This window comes from Gopherus evgoodei, chromosome 2, assembly GCF_007399415.2.
Source record: "Gopherus evgoodei ecotype Sinaloan lineage chromosome 2, rGopEvg1_v1.p, whole genome shotgun sequence".
Lineage (NCBI taxonomy): Eukaryota > Metazoa > Chordata > Testudines > Testudinidae > Gopherus > Gopherus evgoodei.
In genome coordinates, this window is record NC_044323.1 from 87,548,276 (window position 1) to 87,568,995 (window position 20,720).

Here is a 20,720-nt window from a genome sequence, read left to right on the forward strand (position 1 = left end):
CCCGGATCCAGAGAAGGAAGATGGAGGCCAGGGAGACCATACGAAACCTTAACTTCTTGAGATACTTTGTTGACGCCTTGCAGGTCCAAAATATTTCAGAGACCACCTTTGGAATGAGAAAATACCGGGATAAAACTCTTTCCTTTTCTGACATGTGGGGACTTCCGCTATGGTCCCGACTCACAGGAGAGCTTGTACCTCTTGGGTGAGAAGTCGCTCGTGAGAAGGGTCCATGAAAAGGGAGGGGGAAGAGGAAATGGGAGGGAGGGGTTTTAAATAAACTGTAGGGTGTACCCCACTGCCACCATGCTGAGGACCCAGCAGTTCATTGTTATTGCAGCTCAAGCAGAGAGGGAGGAAGGAAGGCAGTTTGAAAACAAAGAGAGGGAGGATCTGTCTGTAGACTGGGATGTCACCCTTGGGCGCAACCTGAAAATGCCGGCTTTTTACCCTTGGGGTAGCGGAAAGAGCCTGACTGGGAGGCAGAGCTGAATTGTTGACCCTGACCGTGCTTATTGGCCTTCCCCTTCTTGTGATAGGTTTCCGGTCTGGCTTGACTGCTAGATCTATGAGCTTGTTCGTGTTGAACCCCTTTCTAGCGGGGGCCAGCACATAGAGGCCTAAGGAGTGTAGGGTAGCCCTAAAGTCCTTAAGCCCATGTAATTGTGTGTCTGTTTGTTCTATGAATAGGCCCAGCCACCAAAAGAGAGGTCTTGGAGCAAAAGCTAGGCCTTTGTCACCAGCCTAGAGGACATCAATCACAATGCCCACCTCGTTGCCATGGCCATGGATCTTGCAGCCGAATCCACCACATCAGAGTCAGCCTGGAGGGAAGCCTTTGCCACCATTTTCCCCTCACCCAGGATGGCAAGGAACTCTAGACTGGACTTCAAGCAACGAGTCTTCAAATTTGGAGATTGACTGCCAAATATTAAAATCATACCTTCTAAGTAGGACCTGATGGTTTGCCTCTCGGAGTTGTAGGCTAGCAGATGAGTAAACCTTTCTTCCGAATAAGTCAATCCTCTTGCCATCCTTATTTTTGGAAGGTGGGCCTGGTTGCCCTTATCTATCTCTTTCATTGGCCGCCGAGACCACTAGGAGGGACGGGTGGGAGTACAAATATTCAAACCCCTTCACAGGGACATAATAATTCCTCTCTGCCTGCTTGGAGATGGATGGGAGGGAGGATAGGGTTTGCCGCAATGTTTTTACAAGCTTTACCACCCTATCATGCCCGGGGAGTGCCACCCTGGATGGGGCCATTGCAGCCAAAATGTCAAACAGCCCATCAGTGGGTTGTGCCAACTCCTCTGCCTCTAACCCTAGGCTCGCTGCCTTTTTAGCAGCTCCCGGTGTACCCTGTGGCACTATCTGTGGTAGTCCCACCACTGCCACATCTCGTAAGGATGACGAGGAGGCGAGGCCGGGAGGAAAGGTGACCTCCACTGTGGCTAGGGGAAGCTCGTGGGCACCTTGCTCGGGCCCTGCATCCAAATCTGGGAGCAGGCGGGAAACGGTAGCCGACCTTCTCTCTGACGCCCCTGATACAGATCGTTGCATGAGGGTCCCTGGAGAACCCTCCATGGATTCCAGAGTTGCCATAGGATAGGCCATTGGCCCTGGGGGAGCCGCCCAGGCTTGGCCGAGGACATCTGGCCCAAAGGACCAAGTGCCGAGGAGGAAGATGAGGAATGGTCTTGTCTCGAGGACAACTGCGGTGCTGACGTGACCCTGAAGTCCTCTTCCTGCTTGCTTCCATGACGCTTGTGGCAGGGGGCCCGGTACTGAAGCTCTGAGTCCTGGAGCTGTCTGCTCGGGGCCCGGTGGTGGAGCTCAGTGGATCAGCAACGGGCATCTAGCAATCGACACCTAGAACTCTGGGATCAGTGCTGTGAGTTCAATGACCAAGAGCGGGGTGGCGAGGAGCGCTGCCTCAACCCAGGTGATTGGTGCTGCGTGTCTGGCGATCTATGCCTCAGCACCAGGAATCATCCACACCATGACTCCAATGGCATCCTTTGCCCCGGGGAGTGATATCTCCTGTCTGGAGACCGGTGTCATTCTGGGAACCAGTGGTACGTTGTGGCCCTGTATTGGCCATTGGGTGAGCGGCGCCATCCCATGGGGGACAGTTGCTGAGAGTCCTGTGAATAGGGGCAGGAACTTCAGTCGGTCTGGCCAGGTCAGAAGTGCCTCACTGGGAATCGTCACTTCACATCAACTGCTGTGTTGCTAGGGAGCAATGCTGCACTGATTGGGACCATGGTACAGATCCCAGTGCTGGCTTCCCCCTGGAGCTGGCCACGTCTTGACAAGGCATCAGGGGCACCATTAAAGGCCTCCAGTATGGACAAGACTTCCAGGTGCAGGGGACCTCTGCCACTACCTGGGGTGGCTGGTGGGTCCCTAGGAGGGCTGGTTGGTCTAGCTGGCAATGTCAGTGTCTGGCTAGGTTCCAGAGACTTATTGCCTTGCAAGGGTCTATACTCCTCCCCAGACTTTCCCTTTGCCGCACGGGAGGTAGGGGAATGCCTCTCCCTGGGTGCTTCTTTTGCTTCTTAGCTGGTATAGGGGACCGGGACCGGTGCCAGGAGGCTCATGACAGGGGTGCACTTCGCACCGATGCTGCCGTACTCAGTGCGAAGTCGATTTTGGTGGCGCAGAGCCTGGCGCAAGGGCTGACTCCATGAGGAGTGCTCTTAATCTTATGTCCCGTTCCTTTTTTGTCCCAGAATTCAAGCTCTTACAAATGCAATACTTATAATTGATATGGGTTCTCCCAAACACTTAAAGCAACTTTGATGAGGGTTTCTAATCGGCATAGGCTTCCGACTGCGATCACCAGGCTTAAAACCCAGGGACTGGGGTATGCCTCATCCCTTGGCTAAGTCCCAGAGGGAACTGTCTAAGGCTGTCTAAGACAGGGGTAGGCAAACATTCTGGCCTGAGGGCCGCAACAGGTTTCAGAAATTGTATGGAGGGACGGTTAAGGGAGGCTGTGCCTCCCCAAACAGCCAGGCGTGGCCCGGTCCCCGCCTGCTATCGGACCCCCCCTGCTTCGTGCACCCTGACGCCCACCCAGGGACACCTGCCCTATCTGCACCCCCTGCTCTCTGTCCTCTGACTGCCCCTGGACCCCCAACCCCTAACTGTCTCCCGCTGCCCCATCCAACCCCCCCGCCGCCTTCCTGACTGCCCCCTGGGGATCTCTGCTCCATCCACCCCCCCACTCACTGACCACCCCTGGAACCCCCACCCCTGACTGCCCCCTGCCACCCCATCTAACCCCCCCTCTCCTTCCTGACTGCCCCCCCGGCACCCCTGCCCCATCCAACCACTCCTTCTCCCTGACTGCCCCCAGAACCCCCCAGTTCCCCACCCTCTGACCGTCCCCACCCCGTCCCCTGACCACCTCCTGAACTCCCCAGCCCTCTATCCAACCCACCCAATCCCTGCCCCCTTACCACACTGCCTAGAGCACTGGTGGCTGGTGGCGCAGCTGCACCAGGACAAGCAGCCGCACCTCCCCAGCTGGAGCCAGCCAAGCACAGCGCAGCACAGAGCACCAGGTCAGGCCTGGCTCTGCAGCTGCGCTACCCCAAGTACTCGCAGCCCGCTGCCCAGAGCATTGCACCCATGGTGCAGTGAACAGAGGCTGCAGGGGAAGGAGGACAGCGGGGGAGGGGCCGGGGCGAACCTTCTGGGCCAGGAGCTCAGAGGCCAGGCAGGAGGGTCCCGCGGGCTGGATGCGGCCCGCAGGCCATAGTTTGCCCACCTCTGGTCTAAGCTATCTAGTGCACTAACACTAACAGTTAAGAAGACAAAGAACTACTTATCTATTTAAGAGAAAACCATTGAATAAGTAAGTGCTTGCCAAAGCAAGGAGACATTCCAGCACTATCACTGCTGGAAAGAAGGAACTGAGGGTGTGGGGAGCCAACAGCACCCCATATACCACAGCATATGTGCTCCACTCCAGAGGGTGCCAGACCAGTCCCCTACACATACCACTGACGGAAAAACGTCCAGCACCTGTGTATGTGGCGAGCACATACATCTACAATGGAATGGACAAGAGCAAGCACTCGAAGAACTACCAGTTCTCCTAGCCAGAGGTCATATTGGTGCTAGGACTGATGTATGCAGCCATAAGCTACACCCCCGTCAGTACCATATCCTCCCACTATTGATCAAGGGTCTTCTCAAAAGTCTTTAGGTCCTGTGAAACTCAGAAGACTGACCCAGGGAACTGGTAGGGTAGTGGAGGAACTTAGGGGGGAAGAGGAGAAATGAAGTACTTTCAAATGTTATAGCCTTGATTGGTGTATCTAATTAAAAGCGCTAGAAACTGACATTCCTTGGACCTACAATTTAATATGGGGTTTGCAGACAAGAAGCTGGCACTGATTTTGAGAGCCAGTACCATGCCAGCTGAAAACAATACATTCATGTACACCTGCACAAACATAAAAGCCACAATGCAAACCTAATTAGAGGTCATTCACAAACACTGAAATTCCCGCCCCCCTCATTCTCTTTTTAAATAAACTGTAAAACAAACGTTTTTGGGAAAGCAAAGGAAGTTAAATTCATTTGAGGCTGGTGTCTAGGATTGGGACGACAGCCCAATATTTGGGTCAAGTATCAGAGGGGCAGCCGTGTTAGTCTGGATCTGTAAAACCGGCAAAGAGTCCTGTGGCACCTTATAGACTAACATACATATTGGAGCATGAACTTTCGTGGGTGAATACCCACTTCATCAGATGCATGGGGGTATGATAGTAGAGCAGGAGTTCAAGCTATGGAAAACTGCCAGTCTATGAACCCCTGTTTTGCGAATAGACACATTAGACTTGTGTTCACAAAAAGAAAATATTGGTCTGAGACCCAGTAATTAGAGTTTTTTTTTGAAGCATTTTACCATATTCAATATAAATTTGTGTAAATTTCATAGGAACATTTCTAACTTCTAAATAAATTCATAAAAATTAAGATAGAATAGTAACTCATAAAATACTGATTGGATAAGTTTATGTTCCTGTCACTACAACTGGACTTATTGTTACTCAAGAAATATAAGCTGATATTTGTGTCTATTTTGTATATGGGAAATACATACATATCCAAACCTGATATAGTCTATCTACATCAAAACAGAAGAACATAAGAATGGCCATACTGGGTCAGACCAAAGGTCCACCTAGCCCGGTATCCCATCTTCTGACTGTGGTCAATGCTGGGTGCCCCAGAGGGAATGGACGGAATAGGTAATCATCAAGTGGTCCATTCCTTGTCGCCCATTCTCACCCTCTGGCAAACAGAGGCTAGAGACACCATCCCTGCCTATCCTGGCTAATAGCCATTGATGGACCTATCGTCCAGGAATTTATCTAGTTCTTTTTTAAACCCTGTTATAGTCTTGGCCTTCAGAACATCCTCTGGTAAAGAATTCCACAGGTTGACTGTACGTTGTCTGAAGAAATACTTCCTTTTGTTTGTTTTAAATATGCTGCCTATTAATTTCATTTGGTGACCCCTAGTTCTTGTGTTATGAGAAGGAATATACAACACTTCCTTATTTACTTCTCCCTCATATATTTCCATAAGTAAAGTCATATGACGTTGAATGTGTACAAACCTCTATTAGTTCATCTCTCTGACGAAGGCCCTCTTTAAGTTCATCCATCTTATATTGTAGAACATTGCACATGTGTTTCTGCCTTTCCAATTCCTATATTAAACAAATATCAGTTAAGCAGTGCATGCTTGTTGAGGGTTTGACAAATACATTTTCAATATAAATTAAAACAAACATATTATGAACATCAGCAAATAGCAATATTAGCAATGATTTCCTCTTGCAGTTCAGACTCCTTAACAGTTAGAATTTACAGGTTCAGGGTTTGAATAATTTTCCAGACACTACGTAGCTAAACGACTAAACCTACTAGCTGGCAATATGGGCAACCCACCAATGAGGTGTAAGTGCAATGAGCTGGTGAGAAGCTCACTAATTACTGAATCTGCACAATGCTCTTTTTGTATTATATTTTCTAGCTCGTATTGAAAAATTTGGGGCCTGGACCTTTGTGGGAAGAAGGAATCTAAGTGACTGACAAAATAATTATTCCCTCCCGACACACACACACGTCAACAGAACGTTCCGGGTCTTAATTTTCAATCTTGATATGGCTTCTCTGTCATACCTGCTTAAAAAATAATCTCAATATTGAAGGTAGCTACTGACCATCAGGCTCTATTTTCATTAAAAAATTCAGACTTTTATAATACAGTTTAATACACAAAATATCAGTACCTTTGACTTCTCTTCATTTTCCCTATAGAACTCTGACATCTGCTCTTCCCTTTCCTCAATAACATCCTTTAGCGTATCCACTTGATAAATCAAATTGTTTTTCTCATTATCTAGTTGAGCATTAGAAACCATAGCTTTCTTATACTTCTCTTCAACTTCAGATAGAGAATCCTGCACAGATGTTAGAAAAATTAGTATTAATTTAACTGTTTGATGAATCAGTATAAATGCTAAATGTGGACATAATACTGAAGAGCTTACATTTATTTTGAAATAAATCATACCAACATTTTACTTTACTAAGTACTGTTTGAGGTCTTTCTGTAGAAATATAAATTAAATTATAGTAAGCTTCTATTATTTAGTTTATAGTGTTAATTGCACTGCAAAATTGTTGCAAATGTATGCAACAAATTACAGAATTACTTTTCACCTGCATTTTTTCATGTGCCACCCCAGGAACTTAGAATCTTACTAACATGTCTAACTTTGGAAGTTGTAGGAGCTATATCCCCCTAATCTATGCATTTTCTTTTTTCTGTCAGTTTGTGTCACAGCCACAACATTTGTTCAGTGTTTGCAGGTGTAAACATTTTTAGGAATTCAGTAAAATTACAAAATTGATAAGCACTCAAATGAGTAACTAAGTAAATCACCTAACAATATGAAAGAAAAATATCTCAATGATTAAGAGTAATTTTAACTGGTAAGTTTATTTTGGCAGGATAAAATTAAGATACTTTAATACATCAACACCACCACTATCACTGAAAAGCGCTTTTCGTTTTATAGCTCAGAACCTAAGTTTTAATATGGTCACAGACATTTTAGTAATCATCCCCTGTGGTTTTGGAGAAATCAGTGTTTAAAGAGAAGTTTTTGTGCCTCTAACTGCTTAGCTCTTTTACCAGTTGTGGCATATGCATCTCATTTACTTTTTAGAGAACTCCACAGTTTTGATTCATATACTTGATACTAATTTGTCTACATAAGGTCTTCAGCTCAAAAGAAGGTGCATGTGCACAGTCTACTATGCATTTACTCAACCATTCTTACCCAATTCTTCTCTGTCCTGAGGGTAAAAGTCAATCATGTAAACACAATTTTCAAGCACAGTAGCAAATGTGAAACTATTAGTCTGCCTGTATCCTTGAAATATGCAGTGATCTCAATACAAGATAATTTTAAAGTGCAAAATCTCAGTATCATAGAATCAAATAAATCAGAGGTGCAAAAGACCTGTTAGATATCATATCCATCTTCTTGCCAGTGTAGGACTGTTTCCCTACTATACATTCTCTAGTGTTCTGTTGTCTATTTTTCAAAGTTGGAACTGATGGCATTTCCATCAATTCCACTTTCTGAAGGAGACTATTCCATAATCTAACACATTTTCACTATTGGGAAACTGTTCCTTACAGCCCAAAGCTTCCTTTTCATCTAATTATGTCGACTCATACCTCCTCTTCCCTCTTCCAGGATCCAGAAGCCCTGTGCTGGAGAAACACTGTATCTCATGCACCCTTCCCAGGACAAAAAGTTACAGAAGCAGTACTGAATTAGAGTGACAGTATTTGGAAGAAATTGATAGCTAGGGTCCCAGAGTAATCGTGCATGGCTAAATTAATAGACTAAAATTGCAGAATATGATGGTTTATGAACATGATGAAAAAGCATTCATTTGTTCTATGTTCCATCAGAAAATAACTGATATCTTCAAAGTGGAAGACATATATAATCAGAAGATGGAAAACCATAACAAATAAAAATTACAGGTAAGGAAATTTTTCAAGCGTCTCCATACTCTGGGAAGTAGCAAAGAGTAATCAGGTATTAAAGTCAGAGTGGGACAAAACAAAAAATAAAATACAGATAAAAGCTTTATACAACTATATACAAAGGAATTTCTAATTTTAGATTAAGAGCAGCATAAACACAACTTCTGCTTAGGTCACTATGACAATTCTGCAATGAATGGTGAAAGCATTAATTGCTGAAAATTAGGTGTCTGCCTTGCAGATCTCATCAACAGTAGCTCTCATCAATTCTGCTTATGAAGTGGTTGTTCTTCTAGCTGAGTGTGCATTGAGTCCCTGACTGATAAATTTATAAGCCTTAAGGTGTGTTTTTGCCCATGAAAAGAACATTAGTTTTATGCCATTCCACAGTAAGATCAAATAAAGTTTTATGGCCCTTAGTATTTCCAAAGGGTGTGCAGATTTGTGGCAGTGGAGGGGGGCAGGGGAGGGAGCTTAATTGGAAATTAAAAGGAACAGACAAGAGTGAAATAGCTGCAAGGAAACTTCTGAAAAACACGATAGAGGTTCACACAATATGTAACCCCACCACCACCCCAAAAACCACACCGAAACAGTAAGAGTACCAACAAAAGAAAGGTACAAGAGGTAGCTAGAGATAAAACGACATATTTTAAAAAACTGGAAGTCAAATCCTACTGCGGAAAATACAAAGTGTAAAAATATAATTAGGCAGGCCAAAAAAGAATATGAAGACCAACTAGCAAAAGACAAAAACTAAGAGCAAAAATGTTTTTAGTACATCAGAAGCAAGAAGCCCAAACAATCAGTGGAATCACAGGATAACTGAGACACTGAAGGAGCACTCAAGGAAAACAAGGCTGAGGAGAAACTAAATGAAATCCTTGCATCAGTCGTCACTGCAGGGGATGCGAGGAAGGTTCCTACACCTGAACCACTTTTTTAGGTGACAAATCTGAGGAACTGTCCAAGATTGAGGCACCAATAAAGATGATTTGGGAATAAACTGATAAATTAAACAAGAAGAAGTCACCAGGACCAGACAGTATTTACAAAAGAGTTCTGAGGAACTCAAATATGAAATCACAGAACTACTAACTGTGGTATGTTACCTATCGCTTAAATCAGATGACTGGTGGATAGTTAACATAATGCCAATTTTTAACAAAGGCTCCGAAGGTGATCCTAGCAACTACAGGGCAGTAAGCCTAAACTTCATCACCAGGCAAATTGGTTGAAACTATAGTAAAGAATTATCAAAAATTATCAAGAATTATCATAGATTAACACAATATGTGGGGGAAGAGTCAACACGACTTTGTAAAGGGAAATCATGCCTTGCCAAATCTATTAGAATTCTCTAAGGGTGTCAAATACATGGACCATGGTGATATAATGGATATAGTATACTTGGTCTTTCAGAAAGCCTTTGATAAGGTCCCTCACCAAAGGGTCTTAGCAAAGTAGGCAGTCATGGCATAAGAGGGAAGGTCCTCTAATGCAGGGATCCCCAACATGGCGCCCACCAGGGTATCCATGTGCACCCGCCCACTGGCCGCCAGACAAGCAGCCGCAGAAATGCCGCAACATCAAGAAGCGCTACCGCCAAAATCCTGCCAAAATTCGGTGGGATTTTGGCAGCGATGCCTCTTGATGACGCTGCTTCATGGTGGCATTTCGGTGGCAGCACCTCTTGACATTGACACTTCACAACGGCATTTCAGTGACTGCTTGTCTAGCGGCCACGATCCTTGACGGCTAGTCGTCCGGCGCCCGTCCCACAGAAAAGGTTGGGGATGACTGCTCTAATGGATCAACAACAGGTTAAAAGATAGGAAACAAAGGGTAGGAACACATGGTAATTTTTCACGGTGGAGAAAATCAAATAGTAGGGTCCCCAAAGGATCTGTACTGGACAAGTGCTCTTCAACATTAATAAATCACCTGGAAAAAGGGGTAAACAGTGAGGTAGCAACATTTGCAGATGACACTACATTACTCAAAGTAGTTAATATCGAAATCTGATTACAAAGAGTTACAAAGCGATCTCACAAAACTAGGTGACTGGGCAACGAAATGGCAGATGAAGTTAATTGGTGATAAATGCAAAAGTAATGCACACTGGAAAACATAATCCCAACTATAAACACAAAATGAAGGGATCAAAATTAGCGGTTACCACTCAAGATAGATAGGAGTGATTGCAGATAGTTCTCTAAAAACATCTGCTTAAAGTGCAGCAGCAATCAAAAAAGCTGAATATGAAGAATCATTAGGAAAAGGATAGATAAGAAAGAAAATGAGTCACTATATAAATCCATGCTACGCCCATACCTTGAATAATGTATGCTCTTTGGTCACTCCACCTCAAAAGATGCACATTAGAATTGGAAAATAGTACTGAAAAGGGCAACAAAAACAATTAAGGGTACAGAATCTACCATATGAGGAGAGATTAAAAAGGCTGGGACTGTTCAGTTTTGAAAAGAGATGCCTTAGGGAGCATATCATAGAGATCTATAAAATCATGAATGGTGTGGAGAAAGTGAATAGGGAAGTGTTATTTAACCCTTCACATAATACAAGAACCAGGAGTCACACCTAAAGAAATTAACAGGCATAAAAGAAACAAAAAGTACTTCTCCACACAACATACAGCCAACCTGTGGAACTCACAGTCAGGGGATGTTGCAAAAGCCAAAAGTATAACTGGCTTCAAAAAAGAACTATCCTCCATGAGTTTATCCAGGTCTATCAGCGGTTATTAGCCAAGATGATTAGGGATGCAATCCCATGCTTTGAGTGTCCCTAAACTTCTGACTGCCAGAAGATGGGACTGAATGACCAGGGATGGATCACTCGATAATTGCCCTGTTCTGTTTATTCCCTCTGAAGCATCTGGCAGACTAGCTGGACCATTGGTCTGAACCAGTATGTTCCTCCTTATGTTCTCATGTTAAAGTAGAAGGATACTCTACTGGGGACAAATTCCAGAGTAATATAAAAACCACAAATTATCTCTGGAAAAAACTGCAACTACAGGTCTATAATAGAAGGGGTCCCTTTGTTGACGTATTTTTCTAGTTGAGGTGACTGCTGAAAAAAAAAAAGAAAGAAATTTGCTCATCATGAGGAAAAGGCAGGTGCCAACAGAAAGACTTGGTGAGAGCTTGGAGGACCAAATTCGAATTCCATTGTACAATAGGTTAATTTTTAGTTAGAGACAAGAAAATCTGCAGAGAAGAGGTTGAAGAGGGGACTTTTCAGACAAAAGAGAGAAAATGGATTGTTTTTAGAACAGACACCTGGTTTAAAATAACTGAGGCACAGGCCCCTTTGAAAACTGGACAACTGAGACATTAGTATTCCTTCTACAGTGGCCTAAAAGGTGTTTATTGTCCTTTGATCATACCAGGAAAACCATATATTTCACATTATTTTATATATACGGAACGTACACAGCTTTCTTGATATAATGACGAAATCTACTAGTTCTCTGGAGTAATCAGATGATACAAGGCTTCAGTTTTGAAGTTCCAGCTAGGAAGAGCAATCTTCACGAGGACTTTGATCAACAAAGTCCTTCATAACTGGCAGCTCCCAGTGGTCTGATTACAAGACTTACTATGGCACAGTCCTCCCAGATATTTTAAATTATACTTTCTCTGTTAGCAATGGTACAGTTGAAGACCCATCCAATGGAAAGAAAAAAAAATACCCATCTTCAAAGGTGGTTGATGCCAATGTCTGGAATAAGATAAAAGAACCTGTTTGTTGAGTTGATTTGAAAAGTGTCTGTTTAACCAACCATTTCTGGATTAGAAGCTGAAAATTTTTTAGCTCTGTTTCTATTCTCACAGGAAGAGATCTTTTAAACTCAACCAGTCTGTTTTGGTGGTTCATCTTCACCATGACATTTGAGGCCCAAATACAACAGCCCAGGTTTTCCAGAACTCGTGTGTGTGTGTGTGTGTGTGTGTGTGTGTTTTATTCCAGAACTCTCGGACTTCTTAAGACTTCTCTCTCTCTGTGTGTGTGTGTACATACACACAGGTTTTATTTTTGGGTTTTTTTTTTTTTGTTTTTTTTTTTGCAAGTAATGCCTCCCTGCGTGTTGCAATAAGTGAGGATGAAACCATACTTTTTTCTATATGTAGAGATATTTTGGAGATGGTACAATTTTTGGAAGGAGAAACTTGACAATATCCCTCTGCACTCTCAGTTTCAAAAGGTGAAATGGAATGAGTTTATCCTTAAGATCACTGGACTAAGTGATTTCTCGTCACAGCACACTAGCGGAGCGGCTTGCCTATATGGTTATGCACAAGGAAGGAAACATGCCACTTGAGTGAGCTATGAAATGGATAACATAGCCCAATCAGCTTGTTCATACTCCTGTATTGCTAGTTTCAGTTGCCAGGATGAAGTGCAAAGAACTCAAAGATATATTATGGCTCAACGGACTACATCTGCACAGAAGATCACCAGAAGTTGCAGACACTAGAGGGTTGATATTTAGTGGGCTTGAAACACAGGAAGAATCAGACTTGATCTTCTGAAATAGATTCTGGGGTGGCAAGATCTCTACATCAAGTTGGTCACAAACTCATGTTATTGAATTAATCTGGTGGTCTGAAGAGAGTCATAGGGCATTTCCCTTATTGGAGAAATATATCAGTACATCATCCAAATTATATGAGATGTGAAATACTCTGGGAGCTGATGACTATCTCAAAGACGTTACTACAAATGGGAAGTAGACCTTGAGATTAACTGAAAACACATAGCCCCCTGTTGATATCTCCCGAGTCAATGCTACGGGTTCTATCCAGAATTTCACCTTCCTGACTGCGAGAATCAAGTCCTTCACTGGACAAAAGCCACTCTCTTTCTTAGAGGCCATAAAACACCTTAAGAAAAAACTGTTCCCCTTTCTCCAGAGAAGAAACACAGATGATGGCTTCTACAGGCAGCAGATTCTGCAGAAGTATCAGTATCATAGATCTATTGGTCAGGTTCAGAGATAAAACTGACTTGGAAGAATTCTGGAAGGTGACACTTTGAATTCTAGGGGAAATGGGCTGGAAAATGGAAATAATCTACAGGCAACTCAGGAATAAAGTCACCTCAAATTTTAGCTGGGAATCTAAAGTGAAGAGGCTATATAAATTAGTTAGGCTGACCTGAGGAGGGCACACTTGTAAAGCTAAGTCCAAAAGTCAGAAAGCCTGAAAAAGATGGAAGGATTCCCTTCAGACTGAGTTGAGGACAGATGGCACTGGTGGCAGAAGCCACAAATAACTGAGTTAAACTGAGTGGAACCTCAGTCTGGAAATTTTCTATCCCTTGCACAATTTTTTTAATCTGTATATTTCTCAGCTATCCTAGAGATCTTGAAGGGTGAACACCAGCCTTAGGAACAGGAAAGTGGTTGGCTGGCAGGTCATTACTCCTCGACTATTGGAAAAGCACTTGTGGGAATTGCAAAGCTGGTATGATTTCCAGGCAGCTCTGAAAAGTGCCCAACAGAAAACTACTAGGCAGAGATCAAGAAAAAAAATAATTTCCCTGTTAGGAGGAGGAAGAGAGCTACAGAGAAACATTACCTTACAAGTGGAGGCAGAGTAAACAGAGAATATGGTGCAGTGGAGAATTTCTCAAGATGACATTTCCTGAGTCTTGAAAGGGGAAAAAATATGTAGTGCCACTGAGCCAAAGCTTAAAAAGGACCCAGTAGTAATAGCACACGTCAGGGGATGGACATTTATAAGAAATAGGATCAAACTTAAGAAGTTCTTGACTATAGATGCAATGATTTCCAACTACTTATGAGAATATTTAGAACGTATATAATAAATATATTGACTTCTTGTTTTGGTGACCTGCAACTCATGTCAGCTCTGAGTATGATCATGCCACTGGAAAAAATCCTTTAAAAAATTATAATACTGGACTAGTGCTTAAGTATCTTAAAATTAGAGCCCTTAAGGATTCTTTTAAAATTATAATAGTAATAACAGCAATCCACTTTTTAAATCTGATGTCAGCCAAGCAGAGCTTCTAGAATGTTAATTTCTTTTGATAGCTTGTGCTATATGGTAAGTGAAAAGCAATCATCACATTATCTGCAAATAAAATATTCCTAACAATTCATAACATCACTTGTGAGACGCAGACAAGCATGCACAAAGTACTTCATGTTTATTAGCATTAAGCCCATTTTGAAAATATTCTTTCAGGTGCAATGCAGAGTTAACAAAAAAGGTATTTTTTTCAAGTTGTTAAATGATAAAGGCCTGTGGATGCAAAGTGTTTTGACAAGATCAAGAAAATAGAGGACTTGTAAAATAATAAATATTTTGACAGTTAAATAAGAACTCAATATTTATATTTGAACCTGTAGTTATACAGTCATTACAGAATTTTTGACATCTGCATCTACAGTAACATAAGTTCTTAAAGACAGATATCCTCCAGCTCTGCCACCATTAAGGAAATTCATAAGACTGCATCAAGGATTCAATAGGCTACAGGGAAAAAAAAAAAAAAAAAAAAAAAAAAGGATTTTGACCATTTTACTATGAGGCCTATTAATACACTAACATCAAGGAGATACAAATTATGTACTTCATAACCTTAAACTAGCTGTTCTGATCGCTTATGCATTCATTCTCTGAAAGGGAGATGGGCTAGTGTAGAAAAATGAAATGCTGACTTTAAAATGTGTTTGACTTTCCTTTTATCAGAATATATTACAGATTCTCTTCAAATCCCCCCACAAGAAGGCTACTAAACAAAACAATCGCTGTAAAATGCAAATTAGATAAGGTTAGAATTCTACTTGATCATTAAGAGCATCTTAAATGGGTGTAAGTGTGTGTGCACGCATCAGAAATAATTACAATTAAGAGCTCTTCATATTTAAATATTACTATTCACAAGAAATTTGAATACAGGCATCTGGATAAGAATATGCTGAAAGAGACAGATCAAATTCTCCTCTACATCCAGTTTCTTCTGGGCACAGCCGAGAAAGGGGGAGGAAGGCTTCAGAATGTAAATTAATTGTAAGTTATTTCTTAAATAAATTGGACAGAAAACAAAGACAAGAATGTCAATTATAAGTAAACCAAATGGGAAAGTAATTGTACTTTAAATATTAAGCAACATATTGCTAACTATGACAAAGGACTAGGACAATGAGAATCTTTTGTATATGATAGAAAAAGAAGACTAGAGTGCAAACAAAGGATACTAAAAAAATCCACCTCTCTCACTTGATACTAGTCTATCAATAGGCCATAAAAGACTCATCTACTCCTGAATCCAATACACATGAGACAGTGTATTTTTAAAAAATATTTTTGGATTTTTAACTAACATTTTCTGAAATGTATAAGTTTAATTCTTGACAATTTCCTTGGTTAAATTATTTTGTTTGTCAGAACTACATCCCATTTCTGTCTTTTTTTCACACATTGTATGGATTTTTAATGTGCATTTATTTTCCATTAAAATATTAGTTTTCATCTTATTTGCACTTGATGGGAAAACGGTAATGCTATTTTAATGTGAGACTAATAAATAACTTTGAATCTACAGGGAAATAGTATATTTTAGTAATTTACACATACAAAAATCTGATCCATCCTATGCATTGCAGGTTAAGCACATGCTTCAGAGAAATATTTTTAAAAATCTAGTTAGTAAAGCTATGTGTAGTTAGTGGAACTGATAAAATCTCCATTACCAACATATGTCCATATAAAATGCATGCTTGAGATGGTGAGCCCTTATACCTTTAGTTCTTTAAGTCCCTGTATGTATCTCCCTTCTACATCTTGTATCTGGTCCTTAAGATCATAGATATCCTGCAGGACATAGGAACGAACCATTGCATAAAAGACGGAAAACAGTTTACAGTTGAAAATTTTGCGAAGAAAACAGGACTTTAGCTTTGCATAATTTTCAGTCAAATGCCAAAGAGTGCAAAATAAAATATACAAAACATTTTTAAACACATAGAAATTGAAAATGCTCCTCAAATCTGTGAAAAATTCTGACTATTTTGTTACGCAACCATTGTTTGAAAACTACTAGTATTAAAAATTACTCAGTAGCATTTCTTAAATCTATCCAACAATTTCTATTATTAAAATAAAATTTGTTTCAGTACTCAGCTTCCAGTGCCACAAACATTTACATATGTAAGTAAAAACATTGCTATAACATGCATCTATATTTCCTCACCGTCATTAAAATGATACATCACATTTTATTTTTCTGTGTCAAACAGAAATCCCATCTCCCTCTCTACTGCCCCATCATATTAAACATAAACCCTCCTGCTTTTTCAAATCAGTAACACAGTTTACCCGTAATTCACTTAATGAAACATCAGGATCCACCAAACTGCTTGTATCCCCACTTCCTCGTCTGGATGAATTCCCACTCAGAGGAGTTGTACTTGCTGAATTGCGAGATGCCGGCTTTAAAAAAAAAGAAAAAAAAAAAAAGAAACTATATCAGGATTCATACTGTGATATTTTCTGAGGTGGTAGCATCCCACTTCGTGATCTCTCTCACATTTCTCATAATAAATTACTTGACAATTAAAACACTGAAAACATACATTTAAAAAATCCTGTTTATACCTGACTTAAAATTCAGGTTCTATTATATCATACTTTTGACCGAGGTTAATTTCCAGATCTAGTTTATATCTTGGTATGCTGGCTCCATATGTTTGCTATGATATATGATCTGTTTTGCTGATGAAATGTTTACAAAACACTTTGGTTGAGGTGATGTAACAGTGAAGAGAAAAACTAGGATAAGTAGCTTATCAATCATCATAATTTTGCTTATATCCTACAGAAATTTGAAGTTCTGTACTTAGGTACATCTTGCTAGTGGGCTTGTAGTGCTGGAACGATCTCAAAGTTTCCACACCTTTAATAGTCATTTTAATCCCTCCCACACAAGGACTTGGAGCAATGTCTGCAACAGCAGTTAAAAAAAAAAAATCTGAGTATTTCTAGTCCTGTCCCCTTCAAATTCAATCTCTTTGCTCAACATTTCCTGACATATGGGGATGAACTGTATAAATTAAATAGCTCCCTTAAGAGACACTCCTTTCCAATGGGAAATAAAGAGACAGGAACAGGAATGTTAGCTAGGCTTTACACAGAGCTTTACAAGTGTCATTTTGCAATTAACTGTCTAAGTATTAGAATACAAACACCACTAAAACATATGGCATATAAACTTTTGGAGATGTTTCAAAATGGACTATAATTAAAGCAAGAAAATTGACTTTCAATCTTTTAACAAACATACCCTTGTGTAAATTTCAGAATACGGTTTGTCACACTTCTCTTCCAGCTGGAAAGAGGAAAAAAGTTATTATAATTATTCATTTTGTGACTGAACAGCTGTAACACGTGTGTGTTCAACAAGCATAATGAGATGTAAACCATTTGTTGTAATCCTGCGGATTATGTACAAGGCTCCAAAATTTAACTGTTAGGCCTAAAATTTAAAAGTTCTTATTTTAATTGTAGCATTTACAAATAAATTAATGGTTATAATTAAAAATAAAACTTCAGAAATTTTAGATAACCTTTCAGGTAAAAGCCTTTGTTAATATTAAATAACTGAGAACAGAAATTATTTTCACTATTATAAATCTCAGCATAGCAATGATTGCGATGGTAAGCAAAATAGCAAACACTAACCTTTTTGGAAATCTGGTTTAGATCACAAGTGAAATCAGTTTGAGTGTCTTAATCTAGTCACCAGAAAACACATTCACGTCACAATACACCACACCATTTGTTAGAACTGGCAGTCACATCAAGACAAATAACTGAGGTTGAAGAGGGCTAATTATTTACAATACCTTACTATTTATTTCATTCAATACTTTAATTAATCAAGCTTGACCAGAAACATACACATCTGTTATAGGAATCAAGATGTACTAAAATTTTGTGTGAATGTGCTAATTTTATTACTCAGACTTATCTCAACATTTTCTTCAGTTAAAAATCCAAATGAAATGTAAGCCTAAGACATTACAAATCTATAGATTTTTAATAAGTATAAGTAGCTCCTCCAGAACAACTTATCCAATAATTGTCTTCAACACAAATATCTAATTCTTTTTGCCCTAAACTAATAGAGAAGAGTTACGAGGATTTGCATCACAGCAGAAGCAAAGTTCATACAATTTTGAAGACATCAGTTCTCCATGTCTCATGTTCTTTCCTGGTTTCATCTTTAGAGCTGCCAGTGCAACATATGTTACTACCTGAAGCAGACAGTCATGATTAAGACAATCTACTGACTGATTATCTGATTGTCTTCAACACAAATATCTAATTCTTTTTGCCCTAAACTAATAGAGAAGAGTTACGAGGATTTGCATCACAGCAGAAGCAAAGTTCATACAATTTTGAAGACATCAGTTCTCCATGTCTCATGTTCTTTCCTGGTTTCATCTTTAGAGCTGCCAGTGCAACATATGTTACTACCTGAAGCAGACAGTCATGATTAAGACAATCTACTGACTGATTATCTGATAAGAGCTGTGTCTCAAAGAGTTGTAACTTAAAACTCCCTTTGAACCCAATCTTCCGTATAGAATATCAATTAGAAAATTTTTATTATGTAATTTTTATTGCTACCATAAAAACAAGAATTAAGAAGCCATTCACGTAACAGCAATTCTAGTAAACAAGAAAATAATGCAATTAACCACTCTCAACACATTGTCACATCCTTGTAACAGAGAATGCTAATATCCATAAAAGTAAATTAAAAAAATTACAACCTTAAATTTCAATTTGAAACAGAACTCACATTGCAACCGACATCTACTCATGCTCTGAACATATAGCTGCATACAGTGATGGCGAATAACATACATGGTGGTGACAATAATAATACTGCCACTACATTTTTTTCATCTGAACAGAAAAAAATATTTTGCTAACTTGAAGTGTGGTTCTACTCTTACAAGTAATTGTAAATTTAGTATTGGGGGGGACTAGCTGTTTACTGTATCTGAATGATTGGGACAGTCTACTAGAAAAAGGAGGGATTTTTGGCACCAAAATCTTTGCTCAGTTAAACAGGAGTAACTGATGGTAGAATGGGAGTACTTGTGGCACCTTAGAGACTAACAAATTTATTTGAACATAAGCTTTCGTGGGCTACAGCCCACTTCATTGGATGCTGTAGCCCATGAAAGTTTATGCTCAAATACATTTGTTAGTCTAAGGTGCCACAAGTACTCCTGTTCTTTTTGCGGATACAGACTAACATGGCTGCTACTCTCAAACCTGATGGTAGAATGTGGCCCTGCAATTGGAATTAAGATAATTCTGTCAATACATGAAAACGAGTAGAATCCAGCTTACACTCCCATAACTGTGTGGCCATGGGATGGCTACCAGCACCCCAAACTTTTTTGTTTGTTTTTTTGCTGTCACTAAAACAAGCAGATACTCTTTGAAAACACTCCGCAAATAAGATTTGTGGAACAAAAGGGTGCCAGTTTTGCACAGTAACTTGTTATTTCAGACTAAAACCAGAGTTTACTCTCAAAGGTTTTTAGGCTTATTATATAAAGGACACTCGAACATTATACATTCCTTACGTATTTATAGCATGCAGTGTTGCTGTAGCCATGTTGGTCCCAGGATATTAGAGACACAAGGTGGGTGAGGTAATGCCTTTTATTGGACCAACTTCTGTTGGTGAGAGAGAGGAGCTTTCAAGCTTACACAAAGCTCTTTTTCAGGTATGCATAGCATTCATACAAATGGATGCCTCAACTGTTAATGATTCCAGTACATGATAATATACAATTAGATCATTATAAATTCATATATATCTCAGGCAAAGTACAAAATAATTTTCTGAACTGTATTAAAAAATAGCATTCCAAGAGATAAAAGAGATTTGTTTATGTTATTTTCTAAGAAAGAAACTGGCAGTTAGTTTAAGAAACAGCTACAAAACTAATTCACTATTGACTAAATTCTACTGTTCTGAGGTTTTTTCCTTTTTCAGGCAGTTATTTTTTTCAGTAAAGCAAGAAAACACCATTAGTAGTTCATTGTATTCATTACAATATCATAATATGCATTACACTCACACTATTTAAATCTGGGATACTGGCATCGTCCACATCAGAAACAATGCTCCCTCTGCGATTGGAACGACAAAAATAATCGGCTGCAGTTTCATTTTGATCAGAAAAATCAGTTGACTTCAAAGCCAGATTAAAAAAGGAAAAAGGAAAGATGAATTAAGGGTAGAATGGAAAACATTTTCACTGAATGAAGATAACAAAAGCCCTTTCCACTATAAGGTACAATTATATTTCAATATAAATCAAATTTAAAATATCAACTTTTGCAATTTGCTCTTGGCATTTCTTAAGTTTAATAATGATACAATGACTGAATTCCTCTTCTTACTGTTTTTGGTAATTTAAATGTTCCTACTGAAAGACTTACACATGTATATTAGTTTTAAGTGCACAATACCAATACATTTGTTTTTGTCAAAAAAGAATGTGTCTCAGATCTACCACTACTTTCCCTGTGACAATT

General features: G+C 40.1%; 1 protein-coding gene across 12 annotated transcripts in view; it reads right to left on the reverse strand.

Annotated features, from left to right (window-relative positions):
• The window catches only part of LRRFIP2 (LRR binding FLII interacting protein 2), a 123,602-nt gene that overhangs the window by 26,029 nt on the left and 76,853 nt on the right, over positions 1-20,720 (reverse strand). For 4 of the 12 annotated variants that reach the window (XM_030551286.1, XM_030551285.1, XM_030551287.1 and 1 more), the window contains 6 exons: positions 20,261-20,374; positions 17,437-17,481; positions 16,473-16,586; positions 15,897-15,968; positions 6,320-6,490; positions 5,642-5,734 (listed from right to left, as the gene is read on the reverse strand). In XM_030551286.1, the coding sequence (XP_030407146.1) occupies positions 5,642-5,734; positions 6,320-6,490; positions 15,897-15,968; positions 16,473-16,586; positions 17,437-17,481; positions 20,261-20,374 (609 nt within the window). The remainder of the gene's footprint in view (positions 1-5,641; positions 5,735-6,319; positions 6,491-15,896; positions 15,969-16,472; positions 16,587-17,436; positions 17,482-20,260; positions 20,375-20,720) is intronic. The other 8 variants (XM_030551295.1, XM_030551293.1, XM_030551290.1 and 5 more) reach the window with 2 other exon arrangements.